The sequence below is a fragment of the Triticum urartu genome, chromosome 3, assembly GCF_003073215.2.
Source record: "Triticum urartu cultivar G1812 chromosome 3, Tu2.1, whole genome shotgun sequence".
In the NCBI taxonomy this organism is placed as follows: Eukaryota; Viridiplantae; Streptophyta; class Magnoliopsida; order Poales; family Poaceae; genus Triticum; species Triticum urartu.
The window spans coordinates 46,595,169-46,612,610 of record NC_053024.1 but is presented as its reverse complement, the minus strand read 5'-3'; the positions used below and the strand labels follow the sequence as shown (position 1 = coordinate 46,612,610).

The 17,442-nt window shown below is 46.3% G+C and overlaps 1 protein-coding gene and 2 pseudogenes across 1 annotated transcript; 2 read left to right on the top strand and 1 right to left on the bottom strand.

Annotated features, from left to right (window-relative positions):
- Nucleotides 1-2,900: 2,900 nt before the first annotated feature.
- Nucleotides 2,901-5,503, top strand: LOC125546620 (ATP synthase subunit alpha, chloroplastic-like; the record flags this gene model as incomplete). Its single annotated transcript, XM_048710806.1, has 2 exons — nucleotides 2,901-3,098; nucleotides 4,952-5,503. Coding segments are annotated over exons 1-2 (750 nt in total), but the record flags the coding sequence as incomplete, so codon positions are not given.
- Nucleotides 5,504-8,554: 3,051 nt separating this feature from the next.
- Nucleotides 8,555-8,974, bottom strand: LOC125546618 (annotated as a pseudogene).
- Nucleotides 8,975-9,164: 190 nt separating this feature from the next.
- Nucleotides 9,165-10,576, top strand: LOC125542689 (annotated as a pseudogene).
- The last annotated feature ends 6,866 nt before the right edge of the window (nucleotides 10,577-17,442 follow it).

Here is a 17,442-nt window from a genome sequence, read left to right as displayed (position 1 = left end):
TTTGTGAGTAGTTATGTTTGTTCCTGAGGACACGGGAGAAGTCTTGCTATTAGTAGTCATGTGAATTTGGTATTCGTTCGATATTTTGATGAGATGTATGTTGTCTAGCCTCTAGTGGTGTTATGTGAACGTCGACTACATAACACTTCACCATTATTTGGGCCTAGAGGAAGGCATTGGGAAGTAATAAGTAGATGATGGGTTGCTAGAGTGACAGAAGCTTAAACCCTAGTTTATGCGTTGCTTCATAAGGGGCTAATTTGGATCCATATGTTTCATGCTATGGTTAGGTTTACCTTAATACTTTTGTTGTAGTTGCGGATGCTTGCAATAGAGGTTAATCATAAGTGGGATGCTTGTTCAAGTAAGAACAGCACCCGAGCACCGGTCCACCCACATATCAAATTATCAAAGTACCGAACGCGAATCATATGAATGTGATGAAAACTAGCTTGACGATATTCCCATGTGTCCTCGGGAGCGCTTTTCCTATTATAAGAGTTTGTCCAGGCTTGTCCTTTGCTACAAAAAGGATTGGGCCACCTTGCTGCACTTTATTTACTTTTGTTACTTGTTGCTCGTTACCAATTATCTTATCACAAAACTATCTGTTACCACTTATTTCAGTACTTGCAGAGAATACCTTGCTGAAAACCGCTTATCATTTCCTTCTGCTCCTCGTTGGGTTCGACACTCTTACTTATCGAAAGGACTACAATAGATCCCCTATACTTGTGGGTCATCAAGACTCTTTTCTGGCACCGTTGCCGGGGAGTGAAGCGCCTTTGGTAGGTGGAATTTGGTAAGGAAAAATTTATATAGTGTGCTGAAATTTACTGTCACTTGTTACTATGGAAAGTAATCCTCTGAGGGGCTTGTTCGGGGTATCTTCACCCCGACCAGTAGAGCAAAGAATTGCTCCTCAACCTACTGAACCTACTGAAAATGAAAATGTTCCCTTTGAATTTCCTTTGGGTATGATGGAAAAACTGCTAGCTAATCCTTTTACAGGAGATGGAACAAAGCATCCTGATGAGCACTTAATATATGTGGATGAAGTTTGTGGATTATTTAAGCTTGCAGGTATACCCGATGGTGTTGCTAAGAAGAAGGTCTTCCCTTTATCTTTGAAGGGAGCCGCATTGATATGGTATAGGCTATGTGATGATATGAGATCATGGGACTATTAAAGGTTGAAGTTGGAATTTCATCAAAAGTATTACCCTATGCATCTTGTTCATCGGGATCGCAATTATATATATATAATTTCTAGCCTCGCGAAGGAGAAAGCATCGCTCAAGCTTGGGGGATGCTTAAATCAATGTTATATTCATGCCCCAATCATGAGCTCTCAAGAGAAATGATTATTCAAAATCTGTATGCTCGGCTTTCTGATAACAATCGCACCATGCTCGATACTTCTTGTGCTGGCTCTTTTATGATGAAGACTATTGAATTCAGATGGAATTTATTGGATAGAATTAAACGCAACTCTGAAGATTGGGACCTCGATGAAGGTAAAGAGTCAGGTATGACACCTAAGTTTGATTGTGTTAAATCTTTTATGGATACCGATATTTTCCGTAAGTTTAGCACTAAATATGGACTTGACTCTGAGATAGTAGCTTCTTTATGTGAATCTTTTGCTACTTATGTTGATCTCCCCAAGGAGAAGTGGTTTAAATATCATCCTCCCATAGAAGTAAAAGTAGCTGCACCTATTAAAGTTGAAGAAAAGATTGTCACTTACGATGATCCTATTGTTCCTACTTCTTATGTTGAGAAACCACCTTTCCCTGTTAGAATAATGGATCATGCTAAAGCTTCAACTGTAGTTCGTAAAAGCAATATTAGAACTTATACACCTCCTGAGCAAGTTAAAGTTGAACCTAAGATTGCTATTGTTAAAGATCTCTTAGCTGATAATATTGATGGGCATGTTATTCAGTTTTGCGATGAGACTGCTAGAATTGCTAAACCTGGTGCTAAAGATAAACATAGATCTGTGGTAGGCGTGCCTGTTATTTCTGTTAAAATAGGAGATCATTGTTATCATGGCTTATGTGATATGGGTGCTAGTGCTAGTGTTATACCTTATACTCTGTACGAAGAAATTAAGCATGAAATTGCACCCGCTAAGATAGAAGATATTGATGTTACAATTAAACTTGCCAATAGAGATACTATTTCAGCAGTGGGAATTGTTAGAGATGTTGAAGTCTTGTGTGGGAAAACTAAATATCCTGCTGATTTTCTTGTTCTTAGTTCCCCACAAGATAGCTTTTGTCCCATTATATTTGGTAGACCCTTCTTGAATACTGTGAATGCTAAGATAGATTGCGAAAAGAATGTTGTTACTATTGGCTTGGATGATATGATTCATGAGTTTAATTTCTCTTAATTTAGTAAACAACACCGTGAAGAAGAATTGCCTAGTAAGGATGAAATTATTGGTCTTGCTTCTATTGCCGTACCTCCTAGTGATCCTTTAGAACAATACTTGCTGGACCATGAAAATGATATGTTTATGAATGAAAGAAGGGAAATAGATGAAGTATTCTTTAAACAAGAACCTATTCTGAAACACAATTTGCCTGTTGAAATCCTAGGGGATCCCCCTCCACCCAAGGGTGATCCCGTGTTTGAGCTTAAACCATTGCCTGATAATCTTAAATATGCCTATCTTGATGAAAAGAAGATATATCTGTTATTATTAGTGCTAACCTACCAGAGCATGAAGAAGAAAGATTATTGAAAACTCTGAAGAAGCACCGTGCTGCTATTGGGTATACTCTTGATGATCTTAATCGCCACCGTCGAATCGCGCCGTCGGGCAAAGCCCGGCCGGCATCAGTGGCGGCGGGGCATCTTCCCCTTCCTCACGGTGGGCCGGCGCGGAGATGCGCAGTTCTGCAGGACAACGCGGCGTGGTGGCAGGGCGGTGGCATCCTGGGTTGGCCATGTGGGCGGCTGCTCATCAGGGGCGCAGTGGGATCGGGCGAGTGCTCTGGCTGGCGGCGACGCGGGCTGAGGCTGCAAGGGCCAGCCGTGGTGCACGGGGCTGTGCGCTCGTCGTCAGCGACATGGTCGCAATGGTGGTAATGTGTGCCGGCCGGATTTGTCGCATTTTTTTTCCGGCGGGTGGGGCGGGTTTGGGCCCCAGCCCGGCATGGTTGCAGCTTTGGCTGGGGGCGGCAGCGGTGAGGTGGCTTTTTTGCCATGCCGACATCAAGGCAGCTTGGCGGGCCGGCTGGGGCGGCGGCTGGCTTTCCGGCGTCAGCTCATCTGTAGGTGGCTCGTTTCGACCTTCGGTCCCTCTCCTCGTCGTCTGGTTGCTACCTTCATCAAAGGTTCGGCCTCCCCCGACTACGGTGCATCGCTCATCTCGCGCTCGGTAGTAGGACCGAGCTCGTGTCGCGCACGGCAGTAGGACCGACCCAATCTCGCGCCCGGCAGCAGGACCGTGCTCATCTCGCGCCCGGCATCAGGACCAAGCTCGTCTCGTGCCCGGTGCCGCGGGGCAGGTCGATGAAGGCCAGTATTGGGCGGCCTATTGAGTTTCGGCGTTGGTGGCAGCCACGGGTGCGAAAGGCGGATCCTTTCCACTCATATCTTTGGTTGGGTAGCGGTGGGTCTCGAGTGAGGTGGTGTCCAGGTCTTTGATGCCAGGGTGGCGCCCTTGGGGGTGGTTCCGCGGTGCTCATTGGCAGAGCCCGTGGTTAGGTGTTGTCCATTGGCCATGGCCGTGTGGGCGGCGTGGGCGGCGGGGTGTGGCGTCTGGTGGTGGTGAGTGTTGGCCAGGGTGAAGACCTGATCTATCTTCGGACAGACTGACGACAGCGAAGATTGTTTCCTTCTTGAAGGCGTCGTTGTGACTCTCATTGCCCGTCGTGTTGCTCCAGGGGAAACTCTGATCCTCGTGTCAGGCGGTGGCAGCGCTCTGGTGTCGTAACCTTCCTGAAGGTGCTGCCTTAGAGCACACGGTTCATCATATGCGCCTCTTTCTCTTCTCGGTGGCGTGTTCACGGTTGAGAACTCTGATTGCTCTTATAGTACCAGGGGTAGTGTTGTTGCATTCAGCGCTTATGTATCCAGTTTTGGGTATGCGTGTGTGTCGTGGTGACGATCATTTGTATCTGAGTTGTGGTCGGTTATTGCTTTATATATAAAGCGGGGCGAAAGTCTTTTTGTATGGTAAGGTGTGTATATTGTCATCCGGTTGTCAATGTGCATTTCCTAGATGCAACTGCCAACCCATCACTTTCAACATCTGTGAGTTCTTGTTCAGTAAACATTCTACCAAAGACGAGAGATGCTAGACGCACGAACCTTTCACGAGGGATTTACGGGGTAATTAGATCCTGATTGGCTGGAATTAAATTAAGTGAGGTGGGGTCACAACTGAAAATCAGGGGGGCCAATTAGACGAGGGCACCTTGGAGGGTCCGTAATAGTCCGTTGTTTTTCTCCCTGACCAAAGACCACCACACAGCCTTAGTACTTTTGCAGCACACCACCTTCCCTGATCCTGCACCCCTAGTTACGCAGAAGTGCAAGCACAGAAGCGGATGACCGGACCTTACCAACATACTCAAAAAAGTATTCTATACTGGGGTCTGTGCTCTTGACAAGCAGTGTTTCCAGTCTAGCTGTGTCAAATCGGGTGTGAAGTGTCCTTCTAGGTTCTGGCTGGTAGAGCAGAGGACCGAAAATCCTCTTTAGTTTCGCGCATGGGACTCTAAATCCCAATTGCGCTAGCTCTGTGGTTCGATTCCACAACAGAACGAACAATGAATGAATGTGGGCGGTCAACCAGGTAAGCCTGTGCCCAGGAAAGAAAGGACTAGGGAGGGATTGAGAGAAGCTTTCACAGTGGAAAATGAAAAAAAGCATATCATTCTTAGAAATTGTGGAATTTGACTTAGTTAGAGCTATGGTTTAGCATCAACAGGGAAGTTTTGTAAAAGCAACCGGAAGAATTGCTCAGATACCCGTGAGCGTATATAACTTGGGTCGTGTTATAAATGCTCTGGCTAAACCTATTGATGGGAGAGGCGAAATTGTAGCTTCCGAATCTCGCTTAATTGAATCTCCTGCTCCAAGTAGAATTTCCAAGCGTTCCGTATACGAACCTCTTCAAACAGGGCTTATTGCTATCGATTCAATGATCCCTATGGGGCGCGGTCAGCGAGAGTTCATTATTGGGGACAGACAGACTGGCAAAACAGCAGTAGCCACAGATACAATTCTCAATCAAAAAGGGCAAGGTGTAATATGTGTTTATGTAGCTATCGGTCAAAGAGCATCCTCCGTAGCTCAAGTAGTAACTACTTTCCATGAGGAGGGGGCCATGGAATACACTATTGTAGTAGCTGAAATGGCGGATTCACCTGCTACATTACAATACCTTGCTCCTTATACGGGAGCAGCCCTGGCTGAGTATTTTATGTACCGCGAACGGCATACTTTAATAATTTATGATGATCTCTCCAAACAGGCACAAGCTTGAGTATTCTATAGTCTCACCTAAATAGCTTGGCGTAATCATGGTCATAGCTGTTTCCTGTGTGAAATTGTTATCCGCTCACAATTCCACACAACATACGAGCCGGAAGCATAAAGTGTAAAGCCTGGGGTGCCGAAGGAAGTATGACCGCTTTACCAATAGTTGAGACTCAATCTGGAGATGTTTCCGCCTATATTCCTACTAATGTAATCTCCATTACAGATGGACAAATATTCTTATCTGCGGATCTATTCCATGCCGGAATTCGACCCACTATTAATGTGGGTATTTCTGTTTCCAGAGTAGGATCTGCGGCTCAAATTAAAGCCATGAAACAAGTAGCTAGCAAATCCAAATTGGAACTAGCTCAATTCACAGAGTGACAAGCCTATTGTTCGCCTCTGCTCTCGATAAAACAAGTCAGAATCAATTGGCAAGGGGTCGACGATTAAGGGAATTGCTTAAACAATCCCAGGCAAATCCTCTCCCAATGGAAGAGCAGATAGCTACTATTTATACCAGAACAAGAGGATATCTTGATTCGTTAGAAATTGAACAGGTAAAGAAATAGTTCAATCACCCCAGAATCGTCGAAATCCCCTCGAAATGGAGAGTGGCGCAAGTCTCACACTCTTTCTCTCACTCTCTATCCTCTGTCTTTCAGATTTTCCCCTCGTAGCTGATACAGTGAAATATTATTATGTAAGGGAGCTGATCCACAGGATTCAATGGTGAATTCTGATTTCCCCACAGACTGAACCAAAGGAGAAGAATAGAATAATTCACTGGTGCAGGCGGAGCAGAAAACCTTCGTAGAAAAGGGAGAAAACCTGAAAAAAACCCGGAAGTCTTGGCTGTATGACAAATGCTCAAATAATTGAGTGCGTATTCAGATCCAAACGATCAAGAAAGGATCCCAGACTGCTCAAGATTATCTGCGCAGGATCAAATTCCAGTCTGATCAACTTGCAGCAGCAGGAGAACCTGTGACAGACAAAGATCTTGTCTTGTACACACTTGGTGGATTAGGCAGAGACAGCCACTGATCAGATTCAGCTGACCTCAGAGGGGACTGAGATGGTGGAGAATAGCCACCAAGGAGAGTGGCAGAAGACATCATATCCAAGGACCAAGAGAGCAGCAAATAAGATGAAATGTAAGTCACCAGTCAAAGCCATGAGGAAGAGCTCAAGGATTCAGGACACTGGGCTGACCATCCAGGAGAAGGCGACACAGAGGGTATCACAAAAGAATCTGGAAGGTAATCCCTCTTGCTCCAAAAAAGCTTTTGCTATCCTAAATGCTGTCCCTAATACATATTATTATGAGATTGCTTCCAAAAAGTAATATGAAACTAAAAGGATCCAATGAAGAACCGGGGAATAGCTTATATCCAGTCCTTCTCTATGACTTGCCGAATAGACTTATTCGCAGCCATACACTGTCTTATTTAAAAGAGTCCCCTGTCTCGTGAACGATCGAACTTGGTAAACTTTGAAATAATCGTTTAGATAGCATTAGCCGCTTTTCTTCCTTTTCTCTGCCAGTCTTTCAAGTTCTCACCCTCCCAGAAAAGAAGGGAAAGTCTTCTTACTAGCTAGCTTTTATATCTCGCGAATAGGGAGTTAAGGAGTGTAACTATAACCTATTTGTCACAAAGTTCAATACTCTCTAGAGGAGGTAAATCAATGGATACGGGTACGCCTGGTTGAAGCAGCCCCTACACTTCTATGGGTTGTTCCAGCCTCTGCTAGTGGGTGGTTTTTCATTTCTACAACAGGTGCTTGGTTCAAAAAAAGCTTATGAGTTGAGTTCGTCCTCAGCTACGGATTGGGGGCAGCATTCTCAGATTACTTGACTTGCTGCTAGCTTAGAGGAGAGAAAAAAAATCCCGCTTTCATTTACCTTTAAGTCTGAGAGAAGGCTTTTTCTTTCTATTAAAAGATCACAAATCAGAGGGGTGATCAGTCCTCTTTCAATCCTTCATCTTCTTATGAGTAGCCGCCACAGGGGGTCCTCAGTCTGAATCCTCCACTAGCATTGGACCAACAGTCAGTCTAGCTCTCGCTCTTATCCAATTTCCTTATCCTTTCAGGGCAAGGTCGGAGTAGTAGGAAAATACAATTTCTTTTGTTGCATGCGGACCCGCTTGTGAGACTGAAGAAATTGAAGCTAAATGACAATCTTAACCTACTTGCTTATAGGATCCTTAAGAAACTGTGGACTTTTGCACCTTTCTGTCTAGCTTGAGTTATCTTTTAGTTCTCTCCCCTCGGCAAAGTGGATAGGAAAGAGTCTTGCTTCCATTCCACTAGCCAAGAATAAGGAGAGTGACTTTCTCTTTTGAACCTCTTAAGCTGACTTGAAAAAAAAAGTGGTACACCCCTCAGAGATATAGGGACCGCCATGCTCGTCCACTTTCTTGATAAACGACTCGATGCATTTTCTCTTCCTTGCCGCTGAGACTGAGACATATCAAAAAGATCTATTACTAAAAGGAGATTGGGATCATCCTGTGGTTACTGGATGATGGGAATAACTAAGCATAAATTTGGAAATGAGCACGAAATGTCTATAAATGAATTTTCTCATTATTCGTTATTTCCGGGTCTTTTCATTGCATTCACTTACAACAAGAAACACCCACCAGCGTTTGGTCCAACACTTGCATTTTGGTGCATTCTTCTTCCTTTCATTGGTCTTTTGTTCCGTCATATTCCAAATAACTTATCTAATTACAACGTTATTAACCGCTAATGCACCTTTTTTTATCAAATCTCAGGGACATGGTCTAATCACGAGGGTAGTATTTTATCATGGTGTTGGATCCCAAGTTTTTATGGATTCCTTTTTTGTTACCGGGGTCGACCCCAAAGCCATAGTGTCTCAAAATGAAGAGGCTATAGAGAAACTTTGATTTTTTTCCTTTGTCTCGAACTTCCTGAAGAACTCCATTCTATCTCTCCAACAAAAAAGTCGGGCTGCGCCCCAGTTGTACACTCCCTTCGTTCGGACAACCCTTGTTGATTCTGAACTTCGTTGGAGAATGAGCTTTGCTCTTCTGGGCGCTGGGCGCTCCCGTGGTTCGCGAGAAGGAAAAAGGACTAATCTTTTGTTACATCTGGCACGAGATGAAAAAGAGAGAGCTTCGTCTATCGATGAACAGCAGATTGACGGAGCTCTTGGCATTGCTTTGTTTTTCTCTCCTTTCCTATCAGCGAGTTCCGAACCTTTTGTTCGAAATTTCTTCGTTCGTACCGAACCGCTTGCAATCAAATCCAGTTCCACAAGATCCTATATCAGCTATACATCCTCCTTGCATTTATGCCGGAGATGTCGCCAGTGCTATGGGCTTTGGGTTATGTAGATCAAAAATGATGAATGGGATTGTGGCACTCCACTCGCCGCCAATGCGGAAGGATGCCGCCGAAAAGAATGGAACGCTGCTTCGCTCTGCTGGATGCGTCGGATCCCATATAAGAAGCTCGCTCTTTACCCGATCATTCAAACATTTTGTGGGCGGCGCGCCTGCTCTATTGTTGCGTAGCAATAGAAGCCTGCTCATGCTGCTTCGGCGGCGCTTTTTCGCCTTCTCTTCGCTCTGGACAGGAGCCGCTAATGGACACGGGGAGGGAGCAGGCGAAACGTGTCGTTCGTAATGGAAAGAAAGACACCACTACTTCACCTCTTTGTTGGACCGCCGGCGCGAACATGATGGTCTCTGACCAGGACCAGGAACCAATTCAAATTTGGATCTTGACATGTCGGTTGTTTTTAACCGTAGGCATCTCGCCAGGAAGTTGGTGGGCTCATCATGAATTAGGTCGGGGTGGCTGGTGGTTTCGGGATCCCGTAGAAAATGCATCTTTTATGCCTCGGGTATTAGCCACAACTCGTATTAATTCAGTAATTCTACCCCTTCTTCATTCTTGGGCATCGCTTCTGAATATTTTGACTCTTCCATGCTGTGTCTTAGGAACCTTTTCAATACGGTCCAGATTGCTAGCTCCCGTTCATAGTTCCGCTACAGACGATACATGAGGAAGATTTTTATGGCGGTTCTTCCTTCTAATTACAGGCATATCTATGACTCTTTTTTACCAGATGAAGCAGGAGGCATCGGTCCGTAGAACCTATAAAAAAGAGATGGTTGTGGCGCGAAGTACTCTTGTGCACCTACGTCACTCGGCTTGCACACAACCCCGCCCCGTTATGTTATGTTATGGAAGAATTTAGCTTCTTGCTGGGCTGGTTATTCAGAGCCAGCAACTGGCTGCCGGATTTCGTCCCGTCCGTAGCGCTTCGGAAGTCACTCTGGCGTGGCGCTGCTGGATACTTCTGATCAATAGGAATAGGAGGAAAAAAAAGCTTATGATGAGCATCTATTGGAGTCGATCATTTCCAAGATCTAATTCTAGTTTCTTATTATGTAGTGGAAACGCCTCACAATCTTCAGTTTTACGCTTACGCTTAAGGGAAGAAATGTTCTTGGTGGATGCAGGCCCTGGTACCCCAAAAATTTGTATGCAAGATGAGCTTACAGGACTGCCAATCAAGCGAGCCACCAGGTTTGAGAATAAGGTGGGATCCAAGAATGTAGTGGCTGGTGAATCACTAATCAAAAAGCGGATTTTTGGAGATTCTTCATCGATCTAGTGGCCGGTGAATCACTGATCAAAGAGCGAGCAGCCGCCAGGTTTAATGATTTTGTGGGATCCCTGGATGTAGCGGCTGGCGAACCGCTTCTTCTTCCACAAAGATTCAGACAAAACCGAGCTTGGATAGAACTGAAGAAGATTTGGCGAACGAAGAAAAAGGTAAAAGGGTTTATTATAAAAAAATCAAAGGAGGTTATTCAGTAGCCATCGTGGGTTTCATTACATTTTCTTCCATTCAAAAAAGCTCTTCTAAAAAAAAGGATAGCGAATGATCGATTCACCATTGATAGCATTAACCCTAAAAGGAGGGATATTGTGATAATAGCGGCAGATCAAACAAGAACTTGATGAAAAGATAGAAAAAAATTATGAAAAATCCGAAGCCCACCTTAATCCATTTTGTTGAGGATCTTGCACTTATTCTGGCCCTATATTTACATAGCCAAGAAAGGCTCTGGCGATCATGCGTGACTGGCGGAGCGCCTATCGCCCTGGCACGGCACTCTAAAATGCATGTTGGGTTGGGCCAGCAAGAAGACTTTGACTAGGGAGACTAAGAATGGAATTGAAGAAGGCAGCATAGTCTAAGATAACAGAATGGAACACCAACCAACAAGTAAGTGGTGGATTTGGATGGAGTCTCGCAGAAGAAGGGTACGCGTGCTAGCGCGCCCCAAGACATCAGTCCTTTTTCTGCTTGCTGGCCAAGGTCAGTTTACTGAATCCCCCTTCCAAACACCAACCCAATCTCCATTCCTTGATGAGAAATGAGCAAGACCATATGTTTATCAAAAATATAGCCCCTACATAAACCTAGCCCTTACTACCTGAACTTCTTGCCTTCAAATAAGACTAACTGCCCGAACCCGCTTGCTTATCTTCTACGATCTAATTAAGTTAAGCAGTGGTTCTTTTTTTAAGTGACTAGAACTTATATCAACTACTATTCTAGCACCCAGCTGTGCCATGTGTTTATTCTGTTCTATTCTATTCTTCAGGTATTCCTTTGAATAACTCATCTTTTCAGGTAAGACAATTTGAAGATCTTCTTAGTCAGCCTATCTGTATTCTTATCCTCTAGTGCGGATCCAATCAGATTTTATAAAGCCAAGGCCTGACATCCATTGTGGGGATCATCTTTTATCGGGAGACATGGCCTGGTGGTTTCTGATCGAGATTCCTAATCAATAGGGCGAAGAGCTCTTCGCATGATCTGGTCCTACCTTTTGTCTACGCTATTTTTTTGTCCCTTCTCAGCTGCTGTCCTTACTCCGGATAAATTGGAACACATTGATTCCGTTCGTTCCTGCCCTTCGCTTCAGGCCATAGTGCTTCTGAATTATTTCTATACCCCTTTGATGATGCAGCCTCTGACTCTCGTGGGTAAACTCCTACTTGATTAGTTAGAACTTCTCTGTCTCAACTCGTGGACCTATCTATCTTCTTCTTTTTAAGAGATAGGGGTTTGCTATTCTCACGGATTGCTCATATTTATTTACCCCATTGAATAGTTTTTGCCTTGTTTCAGCCCTTCCTTCATCTGAACCTTCCAAGTACTAATCTATCTTTATGGGGAAGACCCTTCATCTGACCTCCGGGCTACCCTGTCAATTGTAAAAATTAGTTGAGTCGTGTCTCGCAGGAGCAAAAGGAGTGAAATGAGGACATAAGCCCCCTCTTCCTTCTAAACTAATTGCTTTTTCGCTTGACTCTTCCAGTAAAAAAGTATACTGAGTGGTTGAAGGAAAGCGAAAAGGAATGGCTTTTTCATGTACCAGATCCGGTGAGCTAGACATCAAGCAAAAATGGACATACAATCAAATAGTAAGGAGCAGTTATTTGCAATGACGGGTGGATTGGTCAGAGCTGCAAGGAGAGACTTGGTTATGGCGCGATAAAGAGCTTGCTTCAATGCTCGGATTCCGGTAGAAAGTAAGAGCAGTAGCATATTCATAGGAGAGCTTTGTACTTGAAATTAGTAGTCCCGGTAGTTGGAAAAAATCTCTGAATACAGATTCAAAGCATCAAGATAGGTAGTCCTATCATTAGTTGGCCTGTCATAGCAATTTAGGTAGAAAGCTTGCTTCGGGATCAGATCATTCAACTAAAGCTGTCAGGCCGGGTAGGCTTTGAGGAACATTGGGGGTTTCTTATGTTGTGACTGAGCAGATATGTCTATTGTGCCCGGCAAAAACAGATTTGCAAGGAGTTTGCCAAAGGCTTTCTCATTCAGAAAAAACAATTTCAAGTATATTTCCCTTCTCCATTCTCTGCTCGGATGGTTGCCGCTTGTGTGAATTTCATTGTTGTGGGTCCCGTGTGTGCTCGAATAAGATTGTTTTAGGATTCTATTTAGTTGAATTTCTTGACTCCACGGTGCTGGTTATCGAGTTTATGGCGCCGCCGACCATCAAAAAGTCAAAGATGGCACTGGCATTTACTTATTATGCTCTCTTCTAATAGTGGTCCCTTGGTATTCAGGTTGTAAAATCCTGATAGGAAAGTTGACTGTTATACCTTGTTTTTGTAATGGCCTATCTTCTTTAAAAAGCCGAAAGATAAGGATTTCGCAAAACTTTTGCGTTCCTTTTTCTTTGAAAAGAAAACCTTACCATTTTTGGGCCGCTGCTACCATTTCCATTTCCTGAACCTAAACCTAACTAATACTTAGTTGTTTCCATTTCCTCATCTGGTGATAGATCCTCATCTTCTTCTGGCTCAAATCCCTTTTTCATATCCAGGGCAGGCTTTAGGTACGCTTTAGTTTGAAATCATTAAAGATATGCTCGACCTCGTTTATGTCCATGGTATCATCGTACGTACCTTCTACTATCAACCAGATGAGATAGGGCTTTGAAAGGTCAGAGTCAGTCTCCTCTTTTTCTTTTAGGTCGTTTAGCAGTTCCCCAACCAGCTTTCTCCCCGAGAAAGCCTTCCTGAGATTCAAAGAAAAAGGTTTGAAGGTTGATCTCTGGGATCAGTGATAGTTCGGAACCAGCAAAGGGAGGCTGAAAAGCCGTAGTTGTTGGGAATATTACTACTGGGCATGAACCGGCCTATCTGGGCCGGGTTAACTTCGCCAATAGTTAAGTATGTTAAATGCCCAAGAAGGCAGATGAGGGCTAAGGGCCCATAGTCGGTTTAAGGCCTGTAGCCATAAACCGGAGTTGGTATGTAACTTGTATTGTAAGTTAGGAATAGGTAGAGACCAAACCCGACATGTCTATGAGCCGGTGTTGGGACTCTATAAACCGACGGGTGTCGCCCGTGTATATAAGGGGACGACCCGACGGCGGTTCAAGGACAACAGACAACAACTCGAGACTTAGGCGAAGCTTGTTTGCTCCCTAGTCATCGAAACCCCATCAATTCCATCACAACTAGACGTAGGCTTTTACCTTCATCGAGGGGGCCGAACTAGTATAAACTCTCTCGCGTCCCTGTGTCCGCTTTAACCCCTTCAAGCTAACCCGTCGCGATGGCTCCATGACTAAGTCCTTTCATGAGGACATCTGCCGTGACAAAACCACGACAGTTGGCGCCCACCGTGGGGATATCGCACGATGGTTTCAAGTTCTTGGAGGGCAACTTCGAAGGACTCAAGGGCTACGTTGTGGGCCGGATGACCAAGAGTCGTCGCGGCAAGCTCTACATCGATGATGCAGGATGGGGCCCCGACGCCGGCTCAATCGAGTACGGGTACCGGGTCCCCTTTGGTGGCATACACGTCTTCATTGGCAAAATCGGTGAACCGGGCCCTGAGCCGGACATCTGCACCGACCTCTTCGAGATGGCTCAGCGTGCGTGATCTGCCCAGGTTAAACCGGCCGTGAAGCGTGCCTTCGTGGGAGTCATCCATGGAGGAAGCTATGAGGATGGATTGGAATCTGGTGGCGAGACCGTCATGTATCCCGGGACGAGTCATCGACAGGAGAAACCGAATCTTTGTATCGACTGCAAGACGATCGGATTTGGGGTTGTTCCGATGGCGACAGTATTCCGGACCCCTATGATCTGCCCAGCCGGGTCAGAATATTCATGGCCGGTACACAAGAGGCGCTTCACTCTTCGACCACAGCAGCGATGATCTTCGGGTCAGTAGCGGCGACAGCTGCCGGGGCAGGTGGCCCTGTGCGCCCGCCGGCTCAAGTTTTGTCCGATCTATTTGATGCGTTGGCTACGCTTATGGCAGAGGCTAACCCGGCGGATCAGGACGCCCATGATGCGGAAATTGCGAAGGTGAGAGATCAGATCACTCAAGCCAAGGCCGACCTAGCCGCTGAGGATGCCAGGATGACTGCAGAACGGGCCGCGTTGGATGCGCAAGCTTACAGACTTATGCTGGATCAGAACGCATCGCATGAGGTCCTGAAGCGGAAATACCGGTCTCGTTTGCCCCAGGTTTTCGAAGCTAAAGATCTCTTCAACACCCCGGGAGCGGGAACTAGCAACCCGCCGGTGGTGAACCGGGCAGAAGCACCAGGGACGGGCGCGCCGATTCATCCTCGCTTGATGGATCCACCTCGTCAAAATGCTGTCGTACCTCAGGCTGTCCCGACACCTCTGGGTCACTACTCCAACCCGATGGATAACCTTGTTGCTGCGGCGGCACGGCTGGAGGCCATCCCAATTGAAGGTGATTCGCCGCAGGCGGTAGAAACGCGCCGGGTTAAGGAGCTTCTTCGGACAGCCTTGATCCAACAGGAAGCATACTCATACAGTCGTGATCGAATTCATTCCACCCCTCGTCCAAGCCGGAGTTATAGCAGGTGGATGGATGAACCGGCAGTGTCGAGTAATGCACGAAACCGTCAAGTACCCCGTGGTAACAACCCGGCGGGTGGTGTTGGTGATGCTCAGGAAGTGGTGGACCGGGCCCGAGCGCGCAGGGAGGCCGAGTTAGCAGCACAACATGAGGCACGCCAGCTTACGCCGGTTCGTCCAACTACCTCGATTGAGCCCGGCGTTTCTTCTAGCTCTTTGGGAGTGCCTTGTCTCATCCCCTCTTTACGCAACGTGCGCCTGCCCAAGGACTTCAAGGGCCCGCACAAGGTGCCAAATTACACTGCCGATCAGCCTCCAGAGACATGGGTAGAGAGCTATGAGATGACCATGGAGATGTTGGATGTAGGTGATGCGGCGTGTGCAAAATACTTCACCATGATGCTCGAAGGAACGGCCCGCACCTGGTTAAAAAGTTTACCGGCCAACTCTATCAGTTCATGGGCCCAATTGCGAGCCCGGTTTATCCAGAACTTCAAGGATACGTGTAAAAAGCCCATGTCTATAGTGGATTTAGCAGTCTGTGTTCAGGAAGAAGGAGAGTCAACGACTCGTTGGGTGCGCCGGGTCTCACAAATTTTGCATTCATCAGACCGTATCAATGCCGACACCGCGGTTATAACCTTGGAAGGCATCTGCCGGTTTGGGCCTCTAAAGTTGAAATTGGGACGAATGAAGCGCCATTGCAACGATATAGGGACCCTCATGGCTGCGTTAGTGAAGTATGCTGATTCTGTAGTACCAAGGATCCCGAGTCTGATGACGACAAGGCAGGGAAGGGAAAGAAGTGCAGCAACTCCAAAGGACAGCAGCATAACCCGGCAGGTCATGGAAACGGAGGCAAGCGTAAAGCGGATGGCAGCATGGACTTTGTGGCTAATACCAACGCGCAGGACAAGGGCCAGCGACGTAAGGGTAAAACGCTGAATTGCAGTGGAGCGCCTAATCCTAACCCGGACCGCCTGTCTTATCTGTTAAACCAGCCTTGTCCAAAACATGGGACGAAGGAGGTGCCAGCCAATCACCTTTGGAAGGATTGTTACATTATGCAGGAGTTCAAGAACTCTAATGCTTTCCGGTATGACCACGGATCAGGCGGTGGCTCAGGATCCGGGCCGGGTTACGGCGGAGGAAATTCCGGTTCAGGGTTTAATGGTAATCAGGGCGGACATAACAATCAAGGTAATCAGAATAGTCCAGGTGGTTACAATCAGCAGCAGCAGCAGTCGGGTTATTAGTCACCCGAAGCAGTTGAATAGAGGGCAATATCATGTCTTCACTACTAGCTTGGACAAGCGAGGTCAGAAGCTTCATAAGTGAGCAGTAAATTCTGTTGAACCGGCCGTGCCCCGTTATCTACGCTGGTCTGAACAGCCAATCGTATGGAGCAGAGAGGATCACCCTCCCCGGGTTGATAATCCGGGTCAGCTAGCATTGGTGGTGGCACCTCAGGTGGGAGGTTATAAGTTCACCAAGGTGCTCATGGATGGAGGAAGCATCATTAATATCTTATATTATGAGACCTTCAGTCGTATGGGGTTAATAGATAAAAATCTTAAACCGTCCAATACGGTGTTCCATGGTGTGGTGCCTGGTAAGTCAGCATATCCTGTTGGCAAGATAGCTTTGGAAGTATCCTTTGGAGATGATCATGATTCCAGGTCAGAGGCACTAACCTTTGAGGTGGTAAAAATCCAGAGTCCATATCACGCCCTGTTCGGGCGGTCGGCTGACGCCAAGTTTATGGCACGGCCTTGTTATGTGTATTTGCAGCTCAAGATGCCGGGTCACAAAGGAACAATAACGGTTCACGGAAGCCGAAAAATTGCTTTGGAGTGTGAAGAAGGTGATGCGGCTTATGCGGAGTCGGTTTGTGCCACGGAGGAGCTGAAGTATTACAAGGACAATGTTGATCCGGCGGACATGACTCCATTGAAGAAGCCGACTACGGAACATGATCCGGCCCTGAAGTTCAAATCGGCGGCTGAGACTAAGTTGTTGACTTCGTACCTGGCGATTCGTCCAAGCAATTCAGTATCAGTGCCAACTTGGATCCGAAATAGGAAAGCGCGCTCATCTAGTTCATCCGTGAGAATCGGGAAATTTTTGCATGGAAGCCTTCTGACATGCCAGGTGTACCGAGGCAACTCGCTGAGCACACTCTTAATGTGGATCCTAAGTACAAACCGGTGAAACAGTTCCTACGCCGGTTCAATGAAGAAAGATGCAAAGCTATTGGAGAAGAGGTGGCCAGGCTCTTAGCAGCTGGCTTTATCATTGAAGTCTTCCATCCTGAATGGCTGGCTAATCCGGTGCTGGTCCTTAAGAAAAACGGCACCTGGCGCATGTGTGTGGACTACACAGATCTTAACAAAGCTTGTCTAGCAGATCCTTTTACCCTCCCCCGTATTGATCAGATTATCGATGCTACGGTGGGTTGTGAGCGTTTGAGTTTCCTGGATGCATATTCTGGTTATCTCAGATCAAGATGGCAGT